At 42.8% G+C, this 17281-nt stretch overlaps 1 protein-coding gene across 1 annotated transcript in view; it reads right to left on the bottom strand.

Annotated features, from left to right (window-relative positions):
- LOC147890342 (defensin-like protein) overlaps positions 1-12439 on the bottom strand; it is a 123354-nt gene extending 110915 nt beyond the window's left edge. Inside the window, exon 1 of the mRNA XM_087390963.1 lies at positions 12179-12439. Coding sequence (XP_087247089.1) covers positions 12179-12245 — 67 coding nt within the window. The 5' untranslated portion in view covers positions 12246-12439. The remainder of the gene's footprint in view (positions 1-12178) is intronic.
- Positions 12440-17281: the final 4842 nt, after the last annotated feature.

Raw genomic sequence — 17281 nt, 5'->3', positions numbered from 1 at the left:
CACTACCAATAAGCTCGAGAGAGCGATTATAGCTTTGCCGAAAGGCAAGTGTCCAAGAGAGGATGGTTTACCGCCAATCCTTTTACGAGCTCTAGCATTCTCACACCTTTTTTTTTTTTCCCCAAAGAAAGGAACCTTCTATTAATGCTTGAAAGATTTCATACAAGACAGCAGCCCCGAAGGTGCTGAGTATGGAAAAACCCGGAAAAGGCTGAAAGAAAGAACCGGCCTGTTCTAGAGAAACCCAGCTCACTGCCTAGGGGATCTCTGGAATTAGAGCTAACAGCCAAGTGGGGAGACTATGCAGCCAGTGAATCCCTCACGGGGTGTAGATGTAGAAAACTCCTGCAGGCCAAGCCTTGCAGAAACCAGCACGCCTCTCGATAGTCGCCCTAGAGCCTGGAGTCCCACGCTCCCAGGTGGACCGTAGAGTGTATATGATATCCTACCAGATGGCAACTAGGGTAGCCGAGGGTGGAACCGGGTGTTCACCCATTCTCTCACAACTTTTCAAGAAGTCATGGAGACCAAGGATACGCTTGACAGACTTTCAGAGGGGCTGATCTATATATTCCTAAGGGTAAACAGAGACAAGGTCGAGATTTCAAAAGGAAGGCAATTACCTTGCTGGGATCTGCTTACAAGATCCTAGCTAAAGGCCATACGCCTAAGAACTGCCCCTTTCTTACTGGACATTATTCAGCCAACCCAGATAGGCTTTCTGAAGGACTGAGCCTTTTAGATACCATTTTTACGTTTTGAGAGGCCACGGCGTTGGTTACGGCTCCACCAAGAGGATTTATCAGCCTTGCTTCTTGATTTTGAGAAGGCTTATGATAGGTGGACTGGGAGTTTCTTGAGGGGACTCTAGACCAGGATGGGCTTTCCGAGATAGTGGATAGTCTAGTATTTCACTTCCTAATTCCTTTTGAGCTTACTTACATGAAGAACTTAATGTACTCTGCCTCCTTCTTGTAAAGCAAATTTGTAACCAAGTTCTCCAATTCTCTTAAGTATTAGGAGGTGATTGTGGAGATAACTTTGGACGTTTATCTATTTTTAGGGTTTCTAAAGATTCTAGTACCCTAAGGTAGACTTTCTTTTTTTCTTCAAACTCCGACTTTTTACAGTGGGGGTTTGCATAAGTTTTTGTTCTACCTTGAGCCTTTCTAATGCTATTCATACAACTTAAGCATTTGATTCATATCTTCAAGAAAGTCTTTGGCTCCTTAAATCTTCTCTTTTTCGAGTCCCACTGCAACTGGGGCTGTAGATTGAAATCCATACATCATCATGGGTGGACTCAAACATGTTGTTGAATGTTTGGCACTTTTGTATGAAATTTCTAATAAATACTCTCCCAATTAGCTTTCCTCTTACTTACATATGCCCAAAACATATCCTCAATGACCTAATTGACCTTTTCAGTTTGACCATGACTTTGTGAATGATCTGCAATGCTCATATTCAAGGTACTTTCCAAAACAACTCTCAAAAAATAACTTAAATTTGCTATCTCATTCACTAATAATACCGGCTGGTAGCTCATATAACCGGTAATATGCTTCACAATTAGCTTTGCTAATTAGGAAGTTTTACCATTGGTTGGAATAAATTGAGACATTTGGTCAACCGATCCTCAATAGAAGATTGTCTCTCTTAGTGAGACATAAGTCACAAAGAATGCAGCGGTTGAAAAGAGCAAACTAAGCAGCTCCCTAGTTCCCTCCCGCGCGTTGTGCTTTCCTTCCTCGATTCCTTCCCTTCCACCTTGCTTCCACCTCTCCCCCTCTTCACCTTCCCTTGTGCCTTTGCCCCTTTCCTTTTTCGCTAGGTGTTTCCAGCTTGCTTTTGTGCGCCAGTAGCTTGCCTCCAGCAACACGTCAAGCAAGTCAAGTGCTTCCTGGCCCCTTAGAGTAGCTCATGGAGAATGTGCTTCCCTATCAGCTCCCTTCAGCCGGCTACCTAATCGTGCAAGTTCATTGCAGCACCACTCAAGCTCATGCACCCTGCAAGCACTTCACGCCAGTTTTGGGTCCCTTGGTGGCAAGCCGCTTTGCAGCTCGAACTGCTCCCTGGAGCCCCTTCTTTACATGAGGCCTCTCTTTTGCATCTTTTGCGACAGCGACTGCGCTTGGCCCCTATCTACCTCTGCTGGTTTGGTTAGCCCCTTCAGCCCACCTCACATCTCCAATTCGCAGTCTTCAAGCCTCTCTCCAACATCCAAGCGGTGATCAGTTGTTCAACTAAATCGAAATATCTTACACGAGTGCAGAAGCCCCAACAGCTAAAAACTTTAGAAAAGAATTTCTGAATTTGTACGATTGGATGTATTCTAGTCAAGGTATATCTCTCTAGCATTCCACAAGGAGACCAAGCAACGTCGTGCAAGAGTCTTGGGCGGCTTTTCTACTCGGACGAGCTGGGGACTTTAGGCCCTCTACTAGAACGGTTGCTCCCTGGAGCCCCTTCTTTGCCCAAGGATCCTTCCATCCATTGGTCGCACTTTTGGCACAATGCTAGGGTCTCCACTAGGCACAACAGCTTTGGTTGTGGTGGACGACGGGGTTCCTAGACTCAAGTTGCTTGTGGAGAGTCCGGAGTCCCTCCCTGAGGAGATGCACCTTGAGACATTGGATGGGGGAAAGCTCTGTCAAAGGATTGATGTCTTAGGTCTCCCACAACAGTGCCTTCAGTGTAGACAAATGGGTCACCTAGCACTTGACTACCCTAAGGGACAAAGGAGGGCCCCTTCCCCTCGACAGGCTCGATCGAGACAATAGAGAGAGCCTCAGGCAGATAGGTCTCCACAGGCAGCAATAGCAAAGAGGCAAGAGTCCAAGACCCCTTGGGTAGAGCCCTCCGAGGGGAAGTGGACCAAGGTTGGAAAAAAATAAAAAAACCAAGCAAGCAAGCGGCGAAGAATCGCAGGAGGCACGCCAGGCTCAAAGAGAAGGTGCGAGCACAACATGAGGCAGCTTCCTGAACTCATGGAGAGCAATCAAGGAGCACCCCCTTAGGTCGCCCTCAGACATCGAAGGATGAGACCTTCTTTGATCTTCCGACAAATCCCTCAATGACACGGGCCCAACATTCACAGGCACCTGCTTAGCAAGCAAGTGGCAGGAGATCCCGACTGATCAAGAAACTGCTGGCCCCACTATCACACTCTCTCAGTCTCTGGGACAAAGGTCTAGAGCCTTCCGCTACTGCAGTGTCCAATTTCCCTCCCCCCCACTCCCCGCCTCCTCCCCCCTCCCCCCATGCTTTAGCCACCATCACTACACGTCCCCTGCCCTCCTCTCCGCCATCTCCCTCTCCCACTAGGTTTGAAGGTTTCTTCCATTCCCTTTGTCCCTCGTTTGTCCCCCAGCCTGACCCGGTTCCCTAATCTTCAGAGAAGGGGGTGACCGAGCCTTCTCCCACCTAGACCGCGGCCTCCTCCTCTCACCCATAGCCCAGTTTCCCCCAGGACACATCCTCCTTGAAGGCGCCAAGGTTAGGTGGATTGTTCTCCCAGCTTCCAGGTCCAACACCCTGCCCAAGGCAACCCCTCCCGAGCGAGTTTTGAAGGCTGGGACCCTAGACCTATTTTGAGATCCCAGATGCACATCCTTTGGCTCTAGAGGTGACAGTGTTGATTTTGCAGCCCCAAAAAAGGGGTTCCATCAGTGTGGTTGGTTCTAACGCTCATTCTTTTCATGGTTTCCATTTTGTCTCCACGGGAGAGTGCAGTGAACCTTGTCTCTGTTTGATTGTATGATGGGAGAGCAGTTGTACCGCATGTTGGAGGGGCCCGTAGCATGGTGGCAAGAAACATCCGGAAACACAAAAGAAATGGAAACGATCGAAATGTTGTTTTTGTTTCCCTGTTTTTTTCAAAACCTTAACTAGGGTCTTTTCAATTGCCTCAGGCCTGCTACCCGCGATGTTCCTGTTTTCGCCGCCTGTTGCCTCTACCCTCCACTCTCCTACTCTCCCCTACTCTCCTCTATCCTCCACTCTCCTACTCGCCTCTACCCTCCACTCTCCAACTCTCCTCTACCCTCCACTCTCCTCTCCTCTACCTCCTCTCCACTCTCCTCCTCCTCCTACTCCCTCCTTGAGTCCTCTACTCTCACACTCTCCTCACTTTGTAGTATAATTTGTCACTTTAAGTGCTATATTTATAATTGTACTATGTATTAAAAAAATATTTTTACACATAAATTGTACTATATTGCCGTTTCTCGTTTCGCCATTTTGGCTCCGGGCCGGAAACTCTGTTTCCAACGTTTTCGTTTCTGTTTCTCCCATTTTTGTTTCGGCTGGCAACTATGGCCCGCAAGGGATAAACTTGTGGCTCAACTATGGTGCTTCAACTGTCTACCAACTCAGCTTTCTTGCAAAGACACTAGGCTCGCGAAAATGAACTACTCCCAGGTACTCCTCTCCACTGCCGGCATCTCAGAGAAAGAACATCACCTTGCTTGTCCTCCATAAAGTCTAGGTTGTTGAAGTCACCTCCAACAATCCAAGAGTCAACGTCAAGGAGGCACTCTATCAACTTCCTCTAAAAAGCACGGCGGTGTTGTCTACAAATGCATACAAGTTCAGAACCCCAATCTCGGACTCACACATGAGGAAACCCATCCAAACTGCCCATCTTGCAATTGAGCTCGCGCTAATCAAAAGACCTCTGAGGCCATTGCCTGGGAAACTGAAATGCAAATCCCTCATTCCGGCCCACTGCATGGCCACCACACACACTACCTAGGCCTAGGATTATCCCTACAACCTAGCCATTTAAATACTATATCTCTATAAGGATCTGTACCACGAGGATCTAGAGAAGCAAATTCATGGACCATGTTAGAAGATGCTTGAAGAGCTTCTAAACAGGAGCTGATGGAGCATCTCTTTGATTGACTGCATGTACACAATCCCTTAGAATGCTTGGGAACAACCAGTTCGGAATAAAGCCAAGAAGAAGCTAGCTGAGAAGAAAGGAGAGGATGAAGCGGAAAGAGAAGCCTACAGGAAGATGGAAACCATCCAGCCCAAGAACAAAGGAGATGCTCGAGAGGAGAAGGATGAGGAAGATGACAATGTAGATGAAGTATAATGACTAAAAACTACAGCTCAATCAAGACCACTAATTGGACGGATACAAATTAACAGGTGATGGCACAATGAATAACCACCCAGCCATTCTCTTGTTCAGCAAGCTCGTCACACTCTCTCACGTAAGAAGTACCTTCATGCTGAATACCAAACAAATATAATACACATCAGCAACTTTATTATCCTTCCCTCTTCGGTACCGAATCGTCAAGTTAAAATCCTGCATGAGTTCTGCCCACCTATTCAGTTGAACTTCCGTGTCATTCTGACTGTATATGCATAGTAAGATGGACTAGTCTTTAATTTCAGCCTCTTTACAAGCTTGGAGTTAATTACATGTGCGTTGACGCTGAGTCAAACAACACAATGACATCATGATTGGCTACTTGTCCTTTCATCTTAATTAACTCCGTATCGTTAAAGGCTGTATACCCCGTTGCTGCGGGCTTTGACAAGACATTATCAGGTGCACTAGTTACTAACTTAGCAACAGACACACATAACAAAACAGGACCTGACCTTTGAGAAGATCCCGCTAGCTGAATCTGCATTTGTTCTGCTCTGGGACTTCCCTCCATTTCCACGTCGCATTCTGAGATCACCATCTCAACCATCCGACAATCCTTGTTTCGTGGACAATCTTTCCACTAATGAGGCTGAAGGCATCCAAAACACAAGCCTTCTCTCCTCGCTTTTTCTCTTTGTTCTAGGTTCAAAGAAGACTTCGATCAAGCCCGGGCTGCCATTGGTGTTACTTTTCTTTTCATTTCAATGGTGGTACTTGGTTTAGGAGTCTCAACTAGCTTCGCCTGCTTGGCTTGACCACTAGGCTGTGAGGCACACCCTTTGCTAATCCACTTCTTCTTAAACCCAGTTTTCTTCGGGTACTCATACCGAGTCCCAACCTGCACAAACCCACTTGGTCTGTTCCCTTTGGCATCTTCATAGTTCAGGGCTATGGCAATTGCTTCATCTAGCGTGTTCGCATACTTAGCCCGAGCTTCCATCTTGATTCGATCATTCGGTCCAAAGATAAAATCTTTTACCTGGATTGACTGAGGTAGGGGTTCATATCTTTCATTACACTTTCTCTGAACTTATCAGTGTATTCCGCCACTGATAAATTTCTCTGACGAAGGTTTCGATACTGATCCCAAGCTCGGGATGCTTCGTCAGGAGGTAAGAAGTGTTTTCTAAATTCTTTTTTAAACCCCTCCCAAGTAGTGGATGCCACTCCATCTTTCTGCTGTTTTATCCACCACCTATCCGCTGCCTCATTAAACATATGGGGTTAAACATATGGGTGGCCTCACGGATTTTCTTCATATCATTCCTGATTTCACAAATGGCGAAAGCCTCTTCCCATTTGTGTAACCAAGTCTCTATGATATCAGAACTACAGTCAAAACATCCAACCAGAATACTTTTCTGGCCTATAATTGGCAATATTAAGCACCTTAGTCCTCCTAGGCTCGATCGTATGAACACTGGTTTCACGTTCCATTGGAGATTTACCTTTCTCTTCACGAGATGGTCTAGCAGACATACTATGAACCATTTTCCTGAGCTCCGATTGCCCTACATTTGCTTGTAGCTGCTGCGCTAAAATCTGTTGCAAGGCATCCTCCAATAAGGCAATTCTATCAGACAGTGTATGGCCTGCTGGGCGCGATACCTGCGGGGTCAGCCGGACTCCCGACTCTACAGGATCCACCCTAGAAGCTTCTTAGGTCAATGGGTGTGTGTGTGTGTGTGTTTTTTTTTTTAATAACACACCTAAATTGTATCCAGAATCGAAAGCCCAACTCCCAAATTTAAAGCTAACCAGGCATATATCAACTGCAAGCAAAACCACTTTTCCCTATACTAGGGAAACTCCTACAATCTCAAAAACCTCAAATACCAAGGGCAAATAAACTAACATATACCACAACAAAATTTAACAGGTATAGAAAGCTCCCTAGTCATATTTCTGCCGTATGAAGAGATTAACTTGTCCTTGTAAACCACTCCCAATCTGCGTTTATAATCTATCCTGAATGAATGATGTGGCTTAATTTTATTTTTTTTCAAGGTCCAAAGACATTCAATTTCAATTGGTAGGGAATAAAAAATAGGATTTAGGATCTAGGAAGCAAAACCGAACAAATTTTTTTCGTTTTAAACCCAGGTTATCCTGCAGTTGTACCAGGTACGTGTATGAATTTTCAGCCCAAAATGTGACATGGAAGCATGATATCTGACATTGTGCGACCAAGGTCTACTTTTTGCAAAACTAGGCCCTAGTTGCATGATGTCAGATTTAGGGCTTACAGGGCATATTTTGGGCTGATAGTGCATATACCTATCAGGTATACCTGCAAGATAACCTAGGTTTAACATTAAAAAAATTTGTTGGGTTTTGCTTCCTAGATCCTAAACCCTATTTTTAATTCCCTACCAGTAGAAGACACAACATGGATTTTCCTTGTTAAAATGGAACCTAGAATTATACATTTAAACCGGTTACAAGAGCGTTCGAATGAGGAATTTCACACTGATGACTTTTGGGCCACACTTCTGAACATATAGACTTTTTCTTCCAAGGGTTGTGAAGAAAGTCCAAGTTTGTTTTAGAGTATTCAGGCTGAGGTTAGATGTTTCAAAGTTAAAGATTGAAAAAAATTGATTCCATTGGCTTTTACGCATTAGAAAGAAGAGGAATGCTGGAGATCGGTCTAGTACAAAAAGAGATGGCCTGAGTTTAGGTGGAAGAAGGAACTATATTTTAGTTTGAAACATAGGTCCCTGTGGAATGGGATGGCATTAGACCAGTTACAAGAGAGTCGGTTTGAGAAAACACCAGTCGCCTTTGGGGCCACACTGAGTTGTGAAGAATAGTTTATGGAAATCTTTGGGTTGTTTATTTTGGAGTATTCAGGCTGAGATTAGATGTTTCAAAATTAAGGATCTAGAAAATTTGATTCCATTGGCTTTTAAGGATTGGGAAGAAGAGGAATGCTGGAGATTGGTCTGGTTACTGGTATGGAAGATAAGCCTCAGTTTAGGTAGAAGAAGGAACTATATTTTAATTCAGCGGGCACTCTTCTTCATCTGGTAGATCTTTATCAATGCTTTGGAATTTGGAGGATTTTTGGTTGATAGGACTTTAGTTTTGGATATTGGTTATTGAAACTTGCTCCTAGCTGATATGCTATCTCAATATGCAGCTTGAGGTGACTGCGGCAGTGCCTACATGGAAAGATTGCTCCAGTTTCTTAGTTGTATTTCAAACCAGGTTTACCTCTACAAGGAGTGGTCCTCATTCACACCCGATGGGTGTTGCTGTTTCTTTACTCCATCTGCTTATACCCTACTGAAAAGTTTACAATTTTTCTTCTTTAAGCTAATCCAGATGATGGCTATTTAACTATTTTAAAGTATTAATAAAGGGCATCGTTGGACACCACAATTCCACATAAGCACAACTCGTACATCATGCCCACTCCACAGACACGGCATTTTGTTCTAGTGCCCTTAGGTTATATAGCATACCAAACCAAGTAAACTACAGAGCAAACACTCTCATCATAAATTTAAAAAGGTAGGTAATTAGCACATGCAACATGAATAAATTAATTAATAACTTTGTGGAAATTATGTTGTATTATTTCTTCAGTTTTGATTTTGATTGTGTGTTCGATGCTTGTGCTCATCTATTCCATTCATCATGTCCATCGCGCCCATTTGGTAGGTTAAATTTCTCATAGGTAGGACAAATTTCTCTCATCACGACACAGTGCCACTATCTTCTCAAAATGTCATACCAATACAAACTAGGCAGTCTCAGAAGCCAACAGACAATAATTTCCTCCAAACTCTTGGCAGATCCTCGAAGTTCAATAGGACATTCATATCCTGCAAGCCCAAATATCTATAATTTTTACATTGTCATTTAAGGGTCCCAAATGGTTGGAAAGCGCGTCACACATACAAGCAAGCAAGGGCAAAAATGTATGTGTGCATTGTGAAAATGCCCATTCCTCACCTGAAGCTACTTTCCAAGCATTCAAAAAAGCAAATTAAAAAAACGGGTCCAACTTAAGAATTTCCAATTGACTTCACAACTTCTAATGTTTTACTCCGGATGTGTTTTCTATGTAGTCACATAACACTCATGCAAGTCGCAAATTTGCTAATGGCACACCTTCAGCCCACTGTAACTTTGTAACACTGCGACTGTACTTGAACATCAATATGTGCAATTATTTCTACAAAATATTGGGTAGTCTGGCATTTGTTGCAGTTGTATGTTGCTGCAGAAATGCAGAATATAGTTGAGTGTGCTGCAAGAGTCTCATGAGTCACATGGAAGGTAGACCAGTTAAAGATCACTGATGTGTGAGCCACCATATGAGGACATACGGGCAGTAGATCTATAGGATGGGGCAGGGTAGGCAGAGTAGGTTAGAGCTGTTACCGACCTCGCATTGAGGATGTTCGGGGTAGCTGTCGTCTGCAACCAAAAGTAGGAGCAGTTTTGCTCCAGATAAAGGTGCCTGGACAGGCACAGACAAAGGCCAGTAAATCCCATGAAAGAGTGACATGATGGTCGGATCAACCAGCTGACCAGGTTGGCTGGGTCCTCCGTGGCTGATCTGGTCAGCTAGATCAGGTCGGCTGGTAGGCCAATCCGGCCGCAGATTTGGGGGTGAGGCCATTCGTCACATTTCCTGTCCAACTGAAGACCTCCTTCACAGAGGCACCCAGGAGTGAACAGTGAGTAGCATCAGCCCCTCTCCCTGTCTGTTTTGGTGCAGCCTTCCTTGCTGCTGTTTTGCCCAGCCCTTCGATAGGGTTCTGAGTTCTGTTTGAAGCTCTACCTACCCACATCTGTGGATGACAATACAGACTTCTTTTTTGAGGTTCTTACCTGCTGTTCTCTCTACTGCAATTTATTGTTATATGTCAGTTCATATTCAGGGTATTGTTGAGTGTGTCTTGGAAAGAGTTGGTCTATATTATCCGCTGTGCACAGGTGCACGCTTTAGCACTTGAAATTCTGACACATCAAACTTGAATAATGCAGTTCCATTGTAAAATCAGCTTCAAGCTGGTAATGCTGTTGACTCTGCACACAGGCATAAAGCCAGCTTAAATGTGCTTTATGCATCCTGAACAGCCTTAAATTTGCTGGAATGGTTTCGCCCTCTGCAGGAACAGCTTCAAAGCACGTGTAAATATTGAAATTGAGATCTGTATACTTTAGTACCCTTGCACAGCCTTAAACTTGCTAGAATATTTTTTGCCCCTGCAAGAACAGCTTCCAAGCAGGTGTGAACGTTGAAATATGGCCGTAGTACCCAGAATAGCGGATCCACCAGCCCAAACTGCTGCAAAAGCTGTTTGCACAACTCAGCAACTCTCACATGAGCCCACTATAAACTGTAACTCTGCAGATACAGACAGAGGAGCATTAATAACTTAACATGGGTAAAACAGCTTGGGATTTACTAAAAGAGTACTTGTCCCTACACAAACAGCTGTGAAGCAGGTGCAAATGCATATTTTCTATGAGAAGGTCATCAAGCCTGTTTGAGCTGCTTCAAAAACTGGGCTGCAGGTTCAGGCAACGAAGTGCTTTGAAATTTGTGCCTATGCCTACACAGTCCTGCGACTTCCTATTGTGAAGCTGTGCAATGTGTAATAATACATTGCATAATCATTGGCAGCCTGGGTCCCTCAAAGGCCCGACCGCCTTGAGATCAAACACAGAATTCCTCTGAGGTCTTGATAAGCCAGATGCTTAAGACTCAGTGCAAAATGCAGAGAAATGATCCATCTCACAAAAACCAAAAGACCAAATAAACAGTCTATGAGGTCCCAAACAGTACAAATTCATGTGGAGGTCCCCCTCTTTAGACTCATGTTACCTGGTGCCATTGGTGCTTGTGGGGAAATAAAATTTACAGTAAACCTCACGAGTTGCCATATAACATAATTGAAAGATGATAATCTTGGCAGCCTGCATTAAGTAGTGTGCGGTCCGTTTTTAGAAATTGAGCCGAAATACGCATATCTAGATGAGTCAGGGAACATGCTAAAACATACAGGGCCAGTTTGACCTCCTGCTAGTCACCCACAATGTTGAAATCACACCTCTAGCACGAACCAGCACCTTTGACATCCCCCCCACATCATGAGCGCTGAATGTTGGGTGGATATCATTATATGCATATGCTCTAACACATGCACACAGTTCTACACATCCCCACAGACAAGAGCATCCATTTCTACAAAGATCTTCATATAGTTTCTCTGAGAATTCTGGAGGGCTCCATGACAAAAGGCTAGCAATTGAGGAGACTATTCATTCTTCTTCTTTCGTGTTGGTCTTGCACAAATCCACTTCATAACCTATTGCTCCAAGTCTACTTACCTGACCTTCGAAGATATCTTTGGTTTGGTTTCCGAAATCTCCTTTACTATTTTGAAGCCTGGATTAATATACTGTATAAACCAGAAAACCACTGAGCTTATCTAGATGAAGCTAGCTGCTGTTTATGCAAGGGACTGAATATTGATCCCTCATAGGCATGATAAATGTCTTTACAGGCACTATTTTGTGGCTCAAGCGTAGGAGACGGAACCCAACAGCATTGGCATACCAGTATCTATAGTGAAGCAATTTGCTTTAGAGAGTGGTAGAACTACGATCAAGGGATGCCCAGCAAAGCAGTTCGAGGAGCACAGATCCTCAAAAATTGTGGCAATCAGGCCAAAGAGAATGCAGATAATTAAAACATGTACCCAGCAAGGCAGCACAGATCCTCAAAACATGTTGCAATCAGGCCAAAGAGAATGCACAAAATAAGGACGGTACCTATTTCATATATGCATGTCATATTTTCGACCCATAAAGCATGAAAACGACAGTCAACGGCAGCAAGCACTCAAAGCGACTAAATAAAGTTAATTTATTATCCAAACCACCTCGGTGGTTTGTTTTTGCCAACCGGTATATTCTAATTTGCATAGCTTGCTAGGACGAGGATTTTAAGGTACAGCAAAAGATGCAAATGGTACAGCCACGTACAAGGAATATCAAAAACGCCGTAGCGGTCATTGCAGAGCTCGTTGCAGGGTTTAAGAGAGCTCTGCATCGTCCCAGCATGAGACTACCAATGCCTCCAACAAAGTAGGCGGAAGAGCAAGGTGGGTAGCTCTCGGAATGCAATTTAGCAACGCAGATCGAGTCGTTTAGAATTGGGAGCTGTGAGAGTAACTCCTGAAATTTTCGAATTCATGTCCGTTACTTCAATCTGTCTTTCTTAGATTTATCAGAATTTCGTAGAAAGTTCACACTGCACTTTCGTAATATCTTTTTATTTAGTAGAAAGCTTCTTTATGTAAATAATCTAAATTTTAAATATGATGTTTCTTTAATAAACAAGTTGAATACATTCAAGAGGCCTGCGGGGGAAGGTGAGAAGAAGAAGAAGCAGAAGAAGAAGAAGAAGAACAACAAAGAGAGAAAGGGGGAGAAAATGATGGGGGCATAAATAGAAATTTTAGCTTCAAGTTGAGAGAGAGAGAGAACGAGAAGACACGTGGGTGGCACCTGGACTACATAGAAGGGACAACACGTGCAATTTTAATTTTCATGAAATGAATAAAACAACCATTTTCGCTTTCATGAGGTGAAACACCATTACTTAGGCTTCCACTTTAAAAGTGGCAGGCCAAAAACAACCAGGTCTACATTATTGGCCTGCCACGGGGAGGCTTAAGTGAAGATGAGACCAGTGAAAGCGAAAAATAATTTATTTGTAATTTTTGATAACGTTTGGCCAATTTAGTCGTGGTTGTTTAGTATGCTTGCACGTGGCACATTGCCTTTGGTTTTCCACGTGCATTGGGTCGCCGTTCTTTGCTGCATTCACTGCAAACGTTGATGGTGGAGCTTTAGCAATGAAATCCCATCCAGGGAGAGCACTCTTGTGCGATGCTGGGACTGATACTGTGGCACTGCTCGTCAGCAAAGTTTTGCTCTCTAGATGCTTCATTTGTGCCATGCATTCACTACAAACATTGACGGTGGAGCTTGAGCAATGAAATCCTTTTGGGGAGAGCACTTATGCGCAATGATGAGACTGATGCTGTGGCGCTATGCAAGAAAGGAATAACGTGAGAATACAAGGGGCAACCCATGCACATGGATTGAATAGTTTTCATTGCACAAAAGGCACTAGAGTCGCATGGGCTTGTTTATCGTATTCCTTTTTTGTTCCTGGCCCTGGCCTCGCCCACATCAACAACTGCATGCCCCTCACCAAAGTTCTATCCTCTGGATGCTTCCGCATCACCTTCGTTTACTTCAGAATCTTGCCTCCTAAATTGTTTTCGTTGTTTTGATGACTTGGAGACAACTAGTGGCCGACAAGTTCAGGAAGCTATATCGTTGAGGATGCGTTAGGCCAAAAAGGTGAAGGGTTGTATATTTGTTTGGTATTGTGTAAGGTACGAGGTGGAAGGTTTGACTGAATGTTGAGCAAATAAAGGGTCCTTCAAATAATGGTTCGAACTCCGTAGTCAATGTTGGTTTCAAAGGAAGAGGAAGGACCTGGTTTTGTTTGTGGACCAAGTCTCTGTTTTGGATTCGACATTTTTGGTAGGTTTTCTTACCTTCATGCATTGAAAATTGTCTGAGTTACTCGTCGGAGATTTTCGTGGACGATAGAGTGTTGGTTGCTCAATAAGGCAGGCACTAGATCATGTTGATGGGCACCCCATTTCATTTCTAAAACAGTAATCATGAGATTGTCTTATAAAACTATCATTTGATGGACCGTCATTATACGTGCTTTGCCGTTTTTCCTTGTTTCTCCGCGTCTCTCTGTTCTTTCCTGCTTGCTGTCTCTATCCGTGCCTTTCTTTTTGGGCCTCCAAGTAGTAATTGTTCGTCATGTCAAGTACACAAAAGTCAGCTTCTAAAAACGAATCGCAGGGATTGGGAGACTCAATGGATACTAGCAGTGGCGAGTTTGAAAGTGGCATCGATTGGTTTTGTTTTCTAGATTCTTTTCTAATTTTCCAACGAGCTTGTGATTCCATTGTAAAACTTTGATTACCTTTGTAGGCCTTATGAACATGGCAGAATCAAAGAAACCATGCAAGGTGGAGGTAAGCATTCGAACCAATCCGAAGGCTCTATCATTTGTATTTGGTTGGATTATGTGTTTTCAAAGAAGCGTCTTGGGCGTGACATAAATTTCTATGATGTCGTTGTTCCATCGTAGAGAACCTAAATGAATCAAACGATGAAAAACATCAACCTCTATGTGCGCCAGAGGAGCAAGACTATTTTGATATGCGTCCGGATTAGAAGAAGCGCATGTCTGCGACAGTAGAACAATATCCTAAAGACATACAATCAAATGAAGGTATGCCTTTTGTGTTTGCTACAACGTATTCTTTGATGGCAGTTAAGACGTGCAATTAAATATCGTTCGGCTTCTTGACGCTAGGAAAGATTTGATAGAGAAGCATCTTCATGAACCGGTCACAATGTATGGAATTTCGAATGCATCTTCACGAACCAGTCATAATTTACAAACTAACACTTTCAGAGTGTCAAAGAAACCACTTTGTCTTTCCTTACCCGCACTTTGTAATAAGTCCACCCACCTCTGTTGTCCACCATCTTTTCCATGGCTTCTCTCTCCATCTTCTCATCCAAGCTCGCTCCTATCACTTGCGTCTTTGCATTATTACTTCCCGCCTCCTTAACCCAATACCATAGTCTTGCAACAATGCCTTTCTTCGTATTTACTTACACGGATTGTTATAACGTTATGTGCAAAATCTATATTCATCAATAACTAATTTAAGTGCTTTTCTTAAGTCCTCCCCATTCATTTTATTTTGATTATAATGTTATGGAACAATATGATAGAGGATTTTATACACACCAAAGTGTTCAAAACCTCCATTGGAAATCCAACGCACTTAAATGAGCCTTTTAATCCAATGGAAGGTACAACGAAATCTTTGTACCTTTTGCATAATTTCTCGTAGTATGAGATCTCCTTCTCTGCAAGGGTTTGTTTTCATTTTCATATTCTATGTAGGACTACCTCTTGCAATGAGAGATGCAGTACGAGCTCTTACGCATCACGGTGTGGTCTTTGCTTCGGGCACGTGCTTGATAAAGACTTCTCTTCCAAAACCATCATCGATTACAAGTTTGCCTTTGGTTCTGGCTCTAAGGAAGGAAGCTGGTATCCGGAAAAACACGAAGCCGACATTGAAGACTCCATTTTTTAATCTTTTGCTTTTCTAATACAAAGATCTTTACAATTGGTGTTTGTTGTTCAGTTTGACAAATCTTACGCAACAAAGGCTGTGAGATTAAATTAAAGTGCCTAATAGTTATTGATGTAAGGCCTCCGATCCCTGAGGAAGAAAGTGCTTCGGAAGTACTAGACGCTTAGAATTTGTTTTGTTATTTTTTTATTGGCTTATGTCTTCGAATATGCCTTTCAAATGACTTCTTTGATGTTTACAAACATATTTAGACCTTATTTATTATATATATATATATATATATATATATAATTCCAACCAAAGTATATGGTTCTTGCTTTTTATTTCATTACAATAAACATCAAACATACTCACTTTTGGTCGTCTCCTTCAAACTAGTTACATATTTAGTAAATGGCCATGCATTTAGTTCAATCATTCACATGCAAGAAAATGGGATGGCCTACTCTGTTTATTTGCAAAAGACTGTATGTAGTAACAAATTGTTAATGTGGATAATTAGATTGTTTCTAAACATATCGGATTGGAATATGTATGTAAGCCATTGGGTTTATGAAGGAAGTAATTATCAAAATAGAGTATAATCTTCTTTCTTGCTTTCATGTTTTGGAGAAGTCCTAATTCCGTACATATTTTCTACGTGGATTTTAGCTAATTAAAAAAACATATAAATGAAGAATAAGTCCATTGGAATGTATTCAAAATCAAACATAGCAACATTCCTCTCTTTTTTGGGGGGAGGTGATATGTAAATATCAAACACGAACTCAATCAAATTGGATACTTTGAAACATATACATTGACTTGCTGGCAAATAATGTAAATATTTTCATTACTTATTGAAAACCAATCTCACTCATAATGTCCACACGCTTTTTTTCCCAGCAAGCTCAAGCGTTGGAGTACATCCTCCAAAGAGTATTCCTGATGAAAATTTGAGCTACCTGCATGAAGCACACATTCCAACTGGAATGAATGACGGGAGTGGACCTAGTGGAGTAAATGTAGGTACAAACATAACCACATCAAATACAAACACTCTTCCCATATTACCAATTAGCACACTATCAGAGTTTGTCCTATACCGCTTCGCTTTCGAGGGGAAAGCACCGGCAAAATACAAAACATTCAAAGCAAAGGATGTGCCTTACCTTGTCTACATGCGTATCGACTTGACAGATCATGCGTGTTCAAAAACAATCACTTTACCTATTCCGCACGCCTATGTTTTGGACTTCAAAGATGTCTCTCAAGTTGACGAGTTTTTTCGGGTTGAGGGTCCAACAATTATCAAAAGAGGCTCTGGTGAGGGAGGCACGTCCTCTTTCTCCCTGCGTGTGGATTCAACCACGATAGCTTTGAAAGCTAAACCTTTTGAGGGCAATTTTTCTTTTGTTTCAGATAATATCATACGTAATTACGCACCACGGGCGGCCAAACAGATGGAGAACCGGCGAGCGTCCTTCATGTCTATTTTATCGACACAGTTGCCTTTGTGATTGTCAAAGTGAATCTAGATGGCCCACCAACTGACCAGATCACTATTGCCGATGGACCCAATCCAGAAGACCAACAAACCACCCACTTTTTCCTTTGTGCTTCATGCTTTTTTTCCTATAAACCTATCCCTTGACTATTTTCTCTTCTTTGCTAATAGCTTTCCTTTGTTGCAGATAGGAGAAAAACACTTGTGCGTTTGGTGGAGGAATTTGTAGATGAAGGAATTGTCATGTACATTGCGAAGAACATTTCTTACATGCGCAAGGCATGCAATTGGGGTTTTGGACTTCACTATTCTTAGTGCAGTCCCCGAAGGAAGCCTTGGAACAACACTACATCAGGCTTTCATACAGCAAGTATCCCAATTGAGCTA

Source organism: Dipteris shenzhenensis, chromosome 19 (assembly GCF_047967505.1).
Source record: "Dipteris shenzhenensis isolate YYH24624 ecotype China chromosome 19, Dip_SZ_1.0, whole genome shotgun sequence".
Lineage (NCBI taxonomy): Eukaryota > Viridiplantae > Streptophyta > Polypodiopsida > Gleicheniales > Dipteridaceae > Dipteris > Dipteris shenzhenensis.
Note: the sequence above shows the minus strand (reverse complement) of the source record. Positions and strands in the feature narration are given on the sequence as shown.